Source organism: Schistocerca gregaria, chromosome 3, assembly GCF_023897955.1.
Source record: "Schistocerca gregaria isolate iqSchGreg1 chromosome 3, iqSchGreg1.2, whole genome shotgun sequence".
Taxonomy (NCBI): Eukaryota; Metazoa; Arthropoda; class Insecta; order Orthoptera; family Acrididae; genus Schistocerca; species Schistocerca gregaria.
Window position 1 is genome coordinate 378,197,367 of NC_064922.1, and position 14,972 is coordinate 378,212,338.

Genomic DNA, 14,972 nt, shown 5'->3' on the forward strand with positions numbered 1-14,972 from the left:
CTGCAAACTACTAAAAGCATCCTCCAGTCATCTGACATGCTCTTTTGAAAAATTATTATATCATCTAAATAATCCATACAACTCTTTGGCTTCATCCCTCTTAAATCTCCATTCAGTAACTACAAAAAAATAACATGTGGCTTTTTAAACCAAATGGCAATCACTAATACTGATAATGTCCACATGGTGCCATAAATGCTTTCTTTACCCTTCCCCTTGGGCACTATTTGTAACTGATGATAACTGCTTTTGAGATGCAGTATAGAAAAGTAACAACACTAACCCAAGTTATCCTAAGGGTCCATACTATTAGAGATCGGACAAACATCTCCAACAGTCTCTGCATTCAGAAACCAATAATCACAGCAAAACCTATAATTCTTCTTTAAATCTAATGATTTTTTAGGCTCAATAGCTATATTTGTGCTCCAGGAGCTCTCACTAAGTTCTATGATCCCATCTCATAGTTGCTGTTTAGTGCACTCCTCCGTTAAATGATGTATATGTCTCACTATGTGATACCATTGCCTATAAATCTGTGAAATATCCCCTTTAAGTATATGGTGCTCAGTTATGGGAGTTGCTGTTAATCACCCATTTGTACAAAACAAGTCACTATTTCTACCAAGCCCTGTGATTACTACTTTTTGAGTAACCCACCTTCTCGCATGATGCTGTTATATTGACAATTTGCTTGTGGCTTATACCCGGACTCAACCTATTAAAGGCTTCTTCCTCTAATATTTACAGAGAGGTTGTCTGTATACCTTTTGACATGCTAACATCATCTCTGTCAGATTTATCTATGCTAGCTGGAACCATGTATGCATTGCCGAAATCAGTCCTAACATGCAGTTTGTCAAGAAAATATAGCACAAGAATCACTGAATATCCTTCACCCACATTTGGCAAAATTTCATTTGCTCCATAAACTTAGTTTTTTTCCAATAGTAAAATCCAATACTGTTGTAACCAATGACTCTACACTGTTATTGGTGACTCCATGTAACTTATATTTCGGTGCACCAAGTCTCCTTTTGCTCACCAGATCCAGGCTGATATGGACACATGCACCCCCATGTTGACAAGAAACCTTTGTGCCACACCATTCACTAAGTCCACTAAGCAGCATTCTGTCTGTCCACTAACCTGTGGAGTGTTATGGTCTATCATGAGTGCTTTCCAACAGTAGAACCATTTCTGTTTGAGTTTAGTAGCTGCCTCTCCTGACAATGTTTCCTAATTTCCCTCTTCCAAAAATCTGATACTTGTGACCCATTTCCCCACATGAATAACACTCTAGTTGCCTACCCTGTTTCAGTGTACAACCCTTATATCCATACCTGTAACATTTGACCTCTGGAGGGAATGCATGGTGATCCATCTGTTGTTTTGTGACAGAATCTGCCTCCTCTCATTGTGCTGCTGTTCTAAGAGCTGCTGTTAAATCATTTGAATTCTCAATGTGAACTCTTTGTGCAAGTTCTATGGGTATTTCCCACAAGAAAATATGTGATGCTCTGTTTTTTACTCCCTGCATTAACACCTTATTGGATTCTGCATCCTGGGTAGGCACATATGTCTGCACACTGAGTTTCTGAATCCTGTCTGAAAATACTTCCACTGATTCATCACTTTTCAAAGTCAAAGTGTGGAGCTTCTCATGAAAAAACCATGTGATTTTTTTTCTTTTTTTTTCTTTTTTTTCCTTTTTTCTGGCAAAGTCCAACGAACACTGCTGAAATGACAGTGCATTACTGAGGGTCTCATGATATAACACATATCTGCCTTTGCTTCCCCTGTTAAATGTAAGTTAGCCACATGAAGCATTACTTCAGCTGACCACATGCTCATTACAACAATAGCTGCCTTATCACTAATAAATATTGACACATATTCTGCTTTTTTACATGAAAAGGGATTGATAAGTGTGGCTACAGCTCGATCAAAAGAAGAGGAACCCATTCCCAACTCTGCCTCATTTTCCCCTGGCCCAGACTGTGACTATACCTGAAAAGCTTCCAGAGCCTCAGTCTATGAAGGAGTTCCTCATGCTGCTGCTTTTGGCAAAAATATTTTCCTGTGTTAGCACTCACAGTTTCTGTGTTAGAGCAGCATAAGGCACTTCAGTGGTAGCAGCATGTGTTTCTACCATTTTGCATACATTACTCCCAGTTTAATACCAGAAACACAATTATCTAACTAATGCACTCAATACTCAAAAACCCTTATAAACTGTTTCATCCCATGTATTATTGCCCATCTAGATCGTGAACAATTTTGAACCAAATGACCAAATGACATAAAACATGTGGCTGCTGCATCCTCATTTCAGCCCTGCAAGATTCCAAAACTGATACCTTACTGGTACTACGCTATTGGCTCTAGCTTTACTCTTAAAGAGTGATAAGTCCAAAGGTTCATGTCACTTTGCAAATGTAACCTTAAACATAGTCCATCCAGTACTTACATAAATTAGGACTGACAACTGAGAACAGATACTGAATCAGATACAAACAAAGTGAGACACTCAGCACCCATTCTGCTGAGTCGATACTGTGGAAATGGAGCAGTACCACTGCTAGTATAAATTAACAAAGTACCCAGTCTTACTACTTGATATGACATAATGTACAGCACAGGGCACCTCCATGGCACCATCCTCTGCAAACCTATTTGAGGGCCATCTAGAGGAATCATTCCTAACCACCCAGAGTCCCAAGACCCTCACCTTGTTCAGTTTGATGACATCATTGTGATCTGGATTGAGGGTGATGACACCCTATGCACATTCATTCAAAACCTCAACACCTACTTCCCCATTCATTTCACCAGGTCCTCCTCAACTCAACTAACCACTTTCCTTGGCGTTGACCCCTACCTCGAATATGGTTACATCAGTACCTTCGTCCATATCAAACCCACTAACCACAATAAATACTTCCAATTTGACATTTGTCATCCATTTCATACCAAGAAACACAGACTATCCACCTGTGATCATGACATCTGTAGTGATAAGCAGCCCTCTCCAGACATACCAAGGGTCACACTGATACATTCGCAGATGGAAATTACCCTCCCAACCATGTGCAGAAACATATCTCACATGCTTCATTTCTCCATGCACCCACCACCTCCTAAAGTCCCACTGTCTGGCCACAGAGGCACACAGGAGCTTTGCTGTTGTGAGTCATACCACCCAGGACTGGAACAATTGAATCATATTCTCTGCCAGGGTTTTGACTACCTGTCATCATTCCCTAAAATGAGGAATGTTCCACCCTTACCATTCCCATGTCCTCCACAGTGGTATTCCATTGCCCACTGAACCTACACAATATCTTTGTCCATCTGTACTCAACCCCTGTTTCAATCCCTTGCCTCATTGCTCATATCCCTGTTATAGACCTAAATGACAGACCTGTACCATACATCATCCCACCACCACCTACTCCAGACCAGCCACAAGCCTTATATATCCCATCAAAGGGAGGGCTATCTGTGAAACCAGTCATGTGATTTGCAAACTAAGCTACAACCAGTTTGCTGCATTCTACATGAGCATGGCAGCCAATAATCTGTCTGTCCGCATGAATGGCCAACAACAAACCATGCATCTGGACCACCCAGATGCTGAGCACGCTACCCACCACAGTGTTCTTCACTTCAGTGAATGCTTCGGAGTCTGTGCCATCTGGATCCTTCCTACCAACACCACCTTTTCACAACTGCACAGGTGGAAACTCTCTCTGCAATATATCCTACATTCTCATAACTCCCCGTGGTCTCAAACGTCGCAGTCACTCTCCTTCACCCAACTATCCCCTTCCTTTTTCCCACTACAGCACTGCAAGGCCTTCTATTCCACAAACACCAATCCATCCACAGTCTCTCTATTTCTCACCTATTCCACTCTCTTCCTGCCCCCCCCACCCCCCCACCCTTTCATCTTCAGCCCTCCCTTTCTCCATATAACTTCCTGAATGCACCTAGATGCCCTACCCCCTCCCCATTTCATCCTTGTATGCTTCCATAAGCAGCCCTTTACCATCCTCCACCCCTCAATGCTATCCCTCCCCCTCCTGCCCCAACCTCCTCCATACCCCTACCACCCAGATTGCTTCTCCCATTATGCACAGTTGGCAGTCTGGCCTCGGTAGCCAGAGACAGTTGCCGTGTGTGTGTGTGTGTGTGTGTGTGTGTGTGTGTGTGTGTGTGTGTGTGTTGTTTGTATGAATGTGTGTGTGTGTGTGTGTTTTCTACTTCAGAAGAAGGCCCTTTGGCTGACAGCTTACTTGTTTAACAGTCTTTCTTTTGTGACTGTCTGCAACTCAGCACCTCTACTACATGATGAGGAGCAATCTAACCTTTTCATAAGTTTCTTATTACTCCATCCTGAATTTTCCATTGTTTAATTAATATACTGAGGAGTTTGTAAGAGTGATCATTAGGAACAACAAAGCAATCAAGAAATGAAGTTGTGGTTTGAGAACAGATGGCCATTCATCATGTAATCCATGGTTGAGGAATGTTTAATCTACAAACATGGGCTACATTTTTGAGGACTCAGCTTTTAAAACAGCTTGTGGCAATGGCACAGGTATACAATATATTCCATACATACTGTGAGCATCCTTCCAGTCCATATTGAAAAATATGTTGATTATCAACTCTTGGGTAACATAAAATGTGTGTGGAGTCATATTTCAATCACTAGATTTACATTTATAGATTTGAAATGGATTGTACATTTATTCTCTCCTTGCTCTGTTTATTTTAAATATGTTCTTGACTCACTGTAAATAAGTGCACACATTCAAAGAATAGGAAGTCCCCAAAGAAAAAAATTACTAACACAGTCATTGAAGAACTTTTTGAAGTTGCAGTAAATATTATAGGACAGACATCTTCCTCATGTCAGTCAGCAAGGTCATAGAACAAAGCAACAAAGGAAAAAACACATTAATATTTATGAAACTACCATTACAATATGCACCTTTCTTTGTAATTTTCTCTTGGTTTATTAATGTGTAACACATGCACAGAATTTTTTTATTATTTCAGGCATATTATGCTCTCATCATAAGAGGAAGATTGAAACATGGTGAGACTGTTCTGATTCATGCAGGAAGCGGTGGTGTGGGACAAGCAGCTATCTCAATTGCACTGCACATGAATTGCACTGTATATACTACAGTTAGCAACCACCATAAAAAACAAACACTTTGTTCAATATTCCCACAGGTAAGAGCAATATTCAGTTTATGCCCTGTAAACAAAACTTGAGTGATAAAGTTATTGCACTGATGAATCCATTATTTTTTGTCAATAAGTGAAAGTAACTCTTAAGAGATGCTTGTGCTACTGGGACTTTGTTTTCTGTTTTTAATTCCAGCTAAAGGAATGCAACTTCGCAAATTCAAGAGATACAAGCTTTGAACAACATATTCTGTGGCAAACTCAAGGAAGAGGGGTGGATCTTGTTCTCAATTCTCTTTCTGGAGATAAGCTACAAGCCTCAGTTCGATGTGTTGCTGAATATGGACGTTTCATAGAAATTGGACAGTATGATCTGTATACTGACAAACAGCTAGGTAAAATTGGGGTCTGTTCATTAAAATAAATGCACAATAAGATCTCACACTTACACATTCTGTGAGAAGGAAGTGTTGACCAGTTTCATTGTAATACTCAAAACTCAACAAATTTCATGACTAATGTTTTTGAATTATACATGAACTACTGATTTTGTAGGAGACAGACATGTGAATGAAATAATGCTTGTTTACTGTGACTATTTACAATCCCAAGATTTTGTATATGAATTACTGCTTTGTCTGTAATGATTTCAGTGCCAAAAGGAGATTGACTGTAACGTTTACTTTTTAAAAATATTTTCATGTTTTTAACTTGTTTCAAATTCTATGTTATTTTACAACTTTATCAGTTTGTTCAAGTTTTAAATGATCCTTATTTTCACAGTTAACTACCATAATATCATCATTTGGGAGCGTAGATACTATTGACATGTTGTAGCTTTCAGTTGTGGTGATTACCTGTTTTAATTAGTAACATATCTGCACATATCTGGAAAAAATATTTACATGACCAGGAGAGCACTCTTCTGTATTACAGTACAGTATAATGCATTTCTTCTACTTGAGAAACTGTTATGAGATTCAAGCTACATTGCTTCTCATAGCACAGCATATGTCACATTTCATATTAGAAAAAAATCTTGAACTAGTGACTCTTCTTTTATATATTAAAATTGTCTGAAAATACATGCATAAATAGGGTGGAAATATTTATCTAATTTCATGAGAAATCATCAGTAATTCTGTTATAAACTAAAATATTTTATAATTGTAGTACCATAATTCTACCAGCACTGCCGTAAAAGTAACACATACAAAAGAACTAAATTGAACTGTTCCTGAGGAGAGTGTCATTATCATTCTATAGCATGTTTTTACTATTATTTTTATATATTTTTGGGTCTGGATATTTGCCTTAGATACAGTGTACAACTTGACATTTATTGTTCTCAGTTATAATATGTTATCTATGAAAATCAAATTACTTTTGTTTCTGCCATGTCCAGGATTCTATTTTAAAGTTCATGATTACACCACACACAAATGAGATACCCATGGACACTGTGATACAGTGCTCAATTTTTCTTATTCTGTGCTAATTTCATCACACAAATTGTCTTTGATAGTCACTGTTCAGTTTTCAAGTTTATCTCTGCTCTAGTTATTATTTCTCTCTTTTTCTTCTCTGCACAAATAAATTATCTATTCATTGGTCCTTTAGAACGCATAACATTAATATATTTTCTTTGTTCTTAATTTGCACTTAAATTTTAGTGCACCTCATTATGAAAAGATTTCATATATTTCAAGCTTCCTCTTTTTCTGTTTGACTCCCCAAATATATTTTACTTTCGCATAGTGCTGTATATTGTCTCAGAGATTTCTTTTCCTGATTGTAAGGCACTGTTACATACCACAAACTTGATTAGTTTAATAAATCTTTTTGTTCTTGCACTAATATATTTATGACATATTCCCTGTTTTGTAGATAGGAAAATTAACTGATTTATTCTACTGTATCATCCTCAGTTCTGATGTTTTGCAACTAACTTTCTTACTGCTATGTCATTTGTGTTTTTGTTTTCTTACTTTTTAATCTGAGTTTAGAAGTACTGCCTGTTTCATGTAAGTGCTCATTTCAGTCTTCCTTCTTATTTAGTTGCAGAAGAGCTAAATTATAAATGGACCTTAATATTGGTAAATATTGGCCTTGTACTACACCTTTTGAACTTTGCTTTCACTTCTTTTTGTGTCTTTCCAACATACAAGCTAAACATCGGTGACACTGAGTAACAGCCTTGTCTTACAGCTTTTTGCCCCATCTTGCCATTTTATAATAGGTACAGTTTTCTTTCTTTATTTTCTCTATGTATAAATCACATGGTCTGTTGTGATTGATTATCCATCTGTCTGTACTTAATCTACTTTTCTCCTCAATTATTCAACATAATTAAATACTTCTGTGGCATAAAAATGCTACTGAATGATCTGCAAATAGATTGCCCATACCATTTCTTCCCATGACACCAATAAATTCATTGCCATTCATCATTAATTTATTCTTCTTGTTACATAGATTCCAATCATGTAATATTTATCTAGGCCTTGTCAAACTCAACCATATACTTCACTAGAGCTTGAGTACCTCACTTCATGCATTATGATGGAGATCATATTAAAGAGACATCACATCCATTTGCCTCACCAGTTTATTACATTCACTGATTTTACAAAAGTGCTCTCTTTTCATATGAAATTTGGCAGTCCTTCATGAAAATACACTTGCCAGCACAGCAGGTTCTTTAGTATGCTCTGGAAGGAGATTCAGTGGAACTATAATATACAAAAGTTCACTTTACTACAATATAGATATGAAAATCGACTGAAATTTGTACAGTCCATTTTCTCAAAAATGTTCTGAGTAGGCCGCACAGGGTAGCCACATGGTCTAGAGTGTCTTGTCACAGTCCGCACGGCTCCTCCTGTTGGAGGTTCGAGTTCTCCCTCGGGCATGGGTGTGTGCGTTGTCCTTAAACTAAGTTAGTGTAAGTTAGATTATGTAGAGTGTAAGCTTAGGGACCAATAACCTCAGCAGTTTGGTCCCATAAGACCTTACAAGAAACTTCTAATTTTTTTTGTTCTGAGTATTTAGAACTGTCTCTTGATACAGACAAATTTGAAGATTCTTCACTTGAAAGCTAAGCAACATAATATTGACATTAATGTTCTGCCTAAGGCATTAGGTACACTTGTGGCCATTCTAAGATGATGCTATCATCTTGATTGTTGACTGTTAACTGGGCCAAGCATTTTTTCGCTCAGCCGTAAGTAGACAAGCTGTTGCAGTGGTGAAGAGAAGCTCAAGACTATGGCTATGCAGATGTTGCTCATTTGTTGGTTTGTCATGCAGCGACTATTTTCTTCTGTGGATGCAAGGTTCCAACCTTGCTTTTGCACCCTGCTCTTTGGATGACACCTCAGCATCTACCTCTAATTCAGTTTCTAACCAGTGTTTTTGTGTACAACCACTTTTTGTGTACAGTAATTCAATTTCTAACCATTGTTTTTGTGCACAACCATTTCAGTTTTAGGAAGAAAATGACAAGACTTCATTTGTCATAGTAACTCTTTTTCTTATGCATGATGATACCAACAAGTGGAACACCACTCACTAATAATTTGATTACTGTAGTTTGAGTCACAAATGAAGATGGTCCAGTTTAGGCTTGCTCTGTGCACCTATATCATTGGAGTCATGAACAGTGGTGGTCCAGTTTAGGCTTGTTCTGTGCACCTACATCATGAATTCTGTGACAGCCTATTAGTATTCAATAATGTTCTGAGATTTCTGCTGTGAATGTTGTAGGCAAAATGATCATAAAGAGTTATTGAGTGAATTTTCATTTCATTTGGTGTGAGTTGTCATTCCTGATGGTGGTGGTAAGTGACAAATTCTACATAATCAAGCAAGAGACATAATTTGCAGGAAACACACTGCCTTCAAGTGCAAAACATGAGCATGCACATGCCACAACTATTGCTTGGAACTAGCAGTACTGCAATCCCAATAGAAATTTTGACCTGCATGAACTGCCATTGTTTATGAACCACACTACACCCTATAATCATATGAACATAAATATCGACATTCTTTTTCATTTCATGTCACTAAACCTCAGTACATTTAAAATAAGCCTGTAACTCTATTAAAATTTCCCCACCACAATGAAACACGAAATATTTCACATTCTGACTTTAGTCAGATGCAGTTAGCCACTACAGTGTATGATTTTTATTTATAACTATAAAAAAAAATTACAAATCAAATCTTGCACCTTAACAGTAGAAGTCAATTATTTTAACAACTAAAAACCACTGACCCACGGAGTTATTTTAGCAATATAAATGTAGTTCTATCGCATATTTTTTTCCTGTAAACACTTAGTTGGGTGCTAATTTCTTGAATTAAGTTAGTGACTTTTTTGTAGGTCTTGGTGTGTTTCTGAAAAATATATCTTTTCATGGAGTTCGTCTGGATCTACTTTTTGGATCTCATCATGATGATGAAATTTACCAGCTGAAAGAGTTGATGGAGGAAGGGTTAAGGACAGGTGTTGTAAAACCTCTGCCCAGGAAAGTATTTTCAAGAAATCAAGCAGAAGATGCTTTCAGGTGAGTTTTGTTATTCTTCACTTAAATTTTGTTCATAATTTTGTACTAAAATTGTTTAGTTGAACCATTACATTGTCACACTCCCCATCATCAACATCATTATCATCATCTATAGCCCCTCTCTTCTTCACACATTGGTTTACTCCAAAAATCTGTCTATCTCGCAGTCTTGCACTAGGCCTCTTGCCTCTTGCCTCCTGTGTTGGTATCCTGCCAACTCCCATTTTTTTAAACATACCCATCACATCTTAATCTTGTCTTTTGTAATGCTGAATCACTGAAATGTATGTATGATTGACTTTGTGACAGTTAATGAAAAAGTAAGTTTCCTTAATTTCTTGATACTAAACATATAACACTAATTCAAGGTGAAGAATGTAATTTTATTTCATAGTCATGTGTTAGTTTTAGAAAGTCATTAGAATCATTGAAGCAGTTGTCTTGAAAAAGTGCTTGAAATATTACTGACTAAAAAATATATGTCATCTTGCTTGTACTTATCACTATAATTTCACTACAGTGTCACTCAGAATTTTTTCCCCCTGTAGATAATTTTCCACAGTACCAAATGATAAAATTCTTAAGTGCAGCTAATAAAAGCTTGAAACAATCATCATTTAATTATATCTGAAACATTATAAATACCAGGTCAGTGAAGTTAATAATTCAGTTGTATAATAGGTCATGACATGAACAAGATTCACACTGTAAATATTTAAAAAGTTGGTTGCTTAGCTACCCTTATGCTTAGTATTTTGCATCACAAGAACAACCATGCCACTTGACATATTTCTGTGACCTGAGTATTTGCAGACTTACAGTTTCATGGTACAGTGGGTAAATGGCACACTACAAATTTGAAGGTTTGGGGTTCAATCCTAGCTGATTCTCAGAATATATTTAATAAGGTAGAATTATACATAACAGCCAGTAGTGAGGATTCTGCATGGCATGGAGCTTCCAGCATGGAGCTTCCATATGCTGGAATCTGCACAGAGAATCAAACATGACTTAGAAACGTTACTGAGGAATCTCCTTTTACTCAATTTGCATGTGAGTTTTGTTGATAGATGGGAGTTGTCAGAGGATCATGGAAAACAAATTTTTGACCAGAAATATTGCAGACATGTTCAGTTAGCAGTATTTCATGTGAATTTGCAGGTCAGGAAAATATCAGTCATTCACTGAAAACTTTTTGCTCATTTCAAACAGCTAGGCGCTGTATTGGTTAAATATTTGCATGTGGTGTTGTGTCAATAAGTGGTTTATCTTGGGTCCTAAAATCACCCTGATGTAGTAATCGCCATTTGGACTGCACTCGGTATGTTGGTATAGATATTGTATGTTGTGTCCTGTTGTGCCACAGATCATTAATTCTTATGACTGTTGCACATGGTCCTGGCTTACTAAGTGTTGTTGCTGTCATACAGTTGAGTGGTTGTGCTGAGAGCAGCAGCAGTTTCTGTTTATGGACATGTTTTAGTTTAGTTTTTGTTCTCCATTCTTCTGTGAGGAAATGAATGGTATCTGTGTCTTTTAATGTGTTGACTAATACTTACTAATTTATTCTATGTTTTTGCTTCCATTTTAGTGCATTTCTATTGTATGAGGTGACTTTAGAATGTAATAAAAACTAGAAGTAAGATAGCAGCAGTATTTAGATTGCATCCAGTGACTGCTTGTGTTAATGTTATATTCCTTATGGTACAGATGAACATTGATTAAAGGCAGGTAGGGATTGCACCTGTTGTGTATGGATGCAAGAGGAGTTGGTTGCTGTCTGTAAACAGCTGTAAGCTATGTTGATGACAGTTTACAGGCTTCTGGGTGCTGCCCTGATGTTGCAGCACCTTCAGATTCAGTCATCCTGCCTGGTTGGCACTCACCTGACAATGAATGGAAAGAAGTGGCTGGGTTACAAATCTCCAGGTGGAGGACAAAAGTGTATGATGGCCACAGAGCTGTTCCCTTTAGCCTTAAAACCTGGTTTGATTTATTTCTGCTGAAAGCACATGTGAGCCAGTGTGGGACAAGTTGTCCATTGGGACTGGGACTAATCTTCCTGAAAGATCTGAACAAACGCAAAGGTAGGGGTTGCTTTTCACTGGGAGCTCTAACATTAGGCAGGTGTTGGAACTCCTTAGGGAAATAGTGGACAGGTTGGTAACAAAGGGTCGTCTTTGCTTTCCCGAAGGGGGGTTGGGGGTCACATCTGAAATGTGAAGCAGGCTCTAACACTTTAGTGCACTGGCTGCATCCAACTGCAAACATGTCTCATGTCAGCTTTAGTGAAGCCTACCACCTGGCTTCTGAGACCATCCTCATTTCCTACAGGTGGCTGGCTGCTCTGGTGAAGGCAGCTAGTCGTGCACTTAATGTGGAGGCAGAGTTAGTATTTTGCAACATCATTCCCCAAACTGATTGGAGTGCTCTGGTTTGGAGCCAAGTGGATGGTTTGAACCAGTGAATCAGATGAGTCTTTGTCAATCTAAGACGTGAATTTCTTGACTTCTGCTTTGAGTTCAGAATTGTAGAACCCCTCCCCCTTAACATTGCACACAGGAAGCAGCTACAAGGGTAGCGGGTATTTGCGGCATGCACATAACAGTTTTTTAGGGTAGAGAAAACCCTTCACAGGTCCAATGAGATATATTTTTGATTCTGATCAGAGAAATAAACTGTTAATATAATATTAGTTGACTGCAGGAGAAACTATAGGAAGACCATAGAACTAATGTTGCTAATAAATGGCAACAATATCCACATAGTACTAGGCACAGAAAGCTGGCAGAAACCAAATGTTAATAGTAATGGGATTCTAAATTCTGATTGGAATGTCCCTTGCAAAAATATGGTATGGTTGGTGGTGAAGGTATGTTTATAGGTGTAAATAACACAATAATATCTTTTAAGGTTAGTACAGATTCAGAATGAAATAATTTGGCTGAAGGTAAGTTCTAAGGAGGATAAATATGGTCATTGGGTGTTTTTCTAGGCCTCTGGCACAGAAGTAGTAGTAGTGGAACATCTGAGGGAAAATTTAGAGAAGATTTTGTGTAAATTTCCTAATCGTATTATAGTATTAGATAGAGATTTCAACCTATTGGCTATAGACTGAGACACTCAAGTGATTAAGCCAGGCAGTAGGGACAAGGACTCATGCAAAATTGTTCTAAATGTCACATCTGGGAATTACCTTGAGCAGCTAATCAGAGAATCAACTCATGAAAATAATGTATTTGCTCTCCTGAGCACCAAAAGGACAAACTTCTTCCAACTCAGGGTAGAACAAGGAATCAGTGATCTAAGGCTATTACAGCATCACTGAATGTTTGTAAATTGAAGAAAAGGTAGAAAGATTTTTCTGCTTAGCAAGAGCAACAAAATATGAATTGCAGATTACCTCAGTAGTTAATATGAAAATTTTGTCCCCAGCACCAAAATTGTTGAGCATAAATGGACAAAGTTCAAGAGTATTGTACAACATGCCTTAGATGGGTACGTACCAAGCATGGTTGTGAGAGATGGGGAAGACCCCCTATTGTTCAACATCCATGTTAGAAAGCTGCTAAGAAACCAAAGAGTGGTTCACTGTGAATTTAAATGTAGCCAAAGCCTCATATACTACCAAAAACTGAATGAAGCCAAAATTAGTGTAAGGAGAGCCATGCATGAAGCATTCAGCAAATTCAAAAGTAAAATTATATGTACTAATTTGACAAAAACTCCTAAGAAGTTTTTGTCTTACTTTAAGTCAGTAAATGGATCAAAGCCGTATGTTCAGATACTCTGTGATTGTAATGACATGTAGGATGTAACTAGGATTTATTGTAAAGGGGGGGGGGGGGGGGTTAGTTTGCTGCCTTCCACTGTAAACATCACTGAAGTATACATATTGTCAAATTATTACACAAAACAACATTAAAATTAAATGGAGTCTGCCTGAAAAATAAACTATTCCCCCAAATCAAGTACAACTATGAAGTAATGAACAATAATTTTTGTGTCATTGTTTCTACAACTGCAAGCTGTTACAGTTTGAAGGTAATAATGCAACATCTGAAAAAGAATAAGAACTGCTAAACAAAAGACTATGAATAAAAGCAATTACCTTGAATGTTTTTAAAAAGATTAATGAAATATTTAAGGCATAGTCCAATCACTCAAATCATAATGTGAATGTCTTATATATCAATTATCTTTACATGATGGCAAAAGACAAACTATAAACTGAGTTAATAAGTTTAGCTAAAAATGCAAAAAAGAAAACAGATGCACCACAAAGGAATTATGCCACCATTCATGACTGGAATAGGAAAAGAGGAAGTGGCAGTGGTACATGAAGTATCATCACCACACACCAAAAGGTAGCTAGCAGAGTATAGATGTACACATAGATGTAGACAATGCCATTTCACATTTGTCTGTTTTGCCACCCAATAATGCAGACTACCAGGTTACAGTCACTTTGGTAGTGTCTAATATGTGTCTAACCATCAATGTGGGGCATTCAAATTAGAACTTCTCCACAATAAAACAAAACAATTTGCCACTTACCATGTCAATTACTAATTTCAGGTGTACACTGCGGTCAGAGGTCTGTGTTGTTTTAGGTAAATGTAAACTTACAAAAATTGCATGTGCCCTCCTAGTCCTGCCTATAACATGTGGTATCAAACCACAAGTACAGGAAGATTTGGACCCCTTGCAGTGCTGCACCATTGACCCAGCAGTGTGGATGAATGTGCAGCCCCTAATATGTCCGTGTTGAGAAGATGGTACTCATCCCATTCCACCCTCAGTTGCTGCTAGATCTTGCCTTTTCTGTCCACTAATTCCACATGTGCATCACTGTTGTAGTAGTATACTCTGTAGATGTGAAAATTTTGTTATGTGATAAAACCATTTCACACAACTGAATAAGTTGACATTTTCTTCTCCAGCATCAGTGAGGCATATTGTTAGCTGTTTTCACATTTCCACTTTGATGTACTAGTCATTGAATGAGTTTGGTGCAACACTGTTGTTTGTGGTCACACAAGAGTTGATGGTGGGCATCCATGTATGCCATTAGATACAATTTCCATGACATTTTGCTGGTACACTTTTCTACACATTCTTTGTTATTCATTTAGGCCATTCTTTTTGGGGACTGCAGTTTTCATGGCATATCAGTACTCAGCCATAGGTGAAAAAACA

At 37.7% G+C, this 14,972-nt stretch overlaps 1 protein-coding gene across 1 annotated transcript in view; it reads left to right on the plus strand.

Moving 5' to 3' along the window:
• Positions 1 to 14,972, plus strand: part of LOC126353900 (fatty acid synthase-like) — a 445,172-nt gene that overhangs the window by 363,315 nt on the left and 66,885 nt on the right. The window contains exons 25-27 of the mRNA XM_050003124.1: positions 5,068 to 5,247; positions 5,399 to 5,597; positions 9,590 to 9,773. Of these exons, the coding sequence (XP_049859081.1) occupies positions 5,068 to 5,247; positions 5,399 to 5,597; positions 9,590 to 9,773 (563 nt within the window). The remainder of the gene's footprint in view (positions 1 to 5,067; positions 5,248 to 5,398; positions 5,598 to 9,589; positions 9,774 to 14,972) is intronic.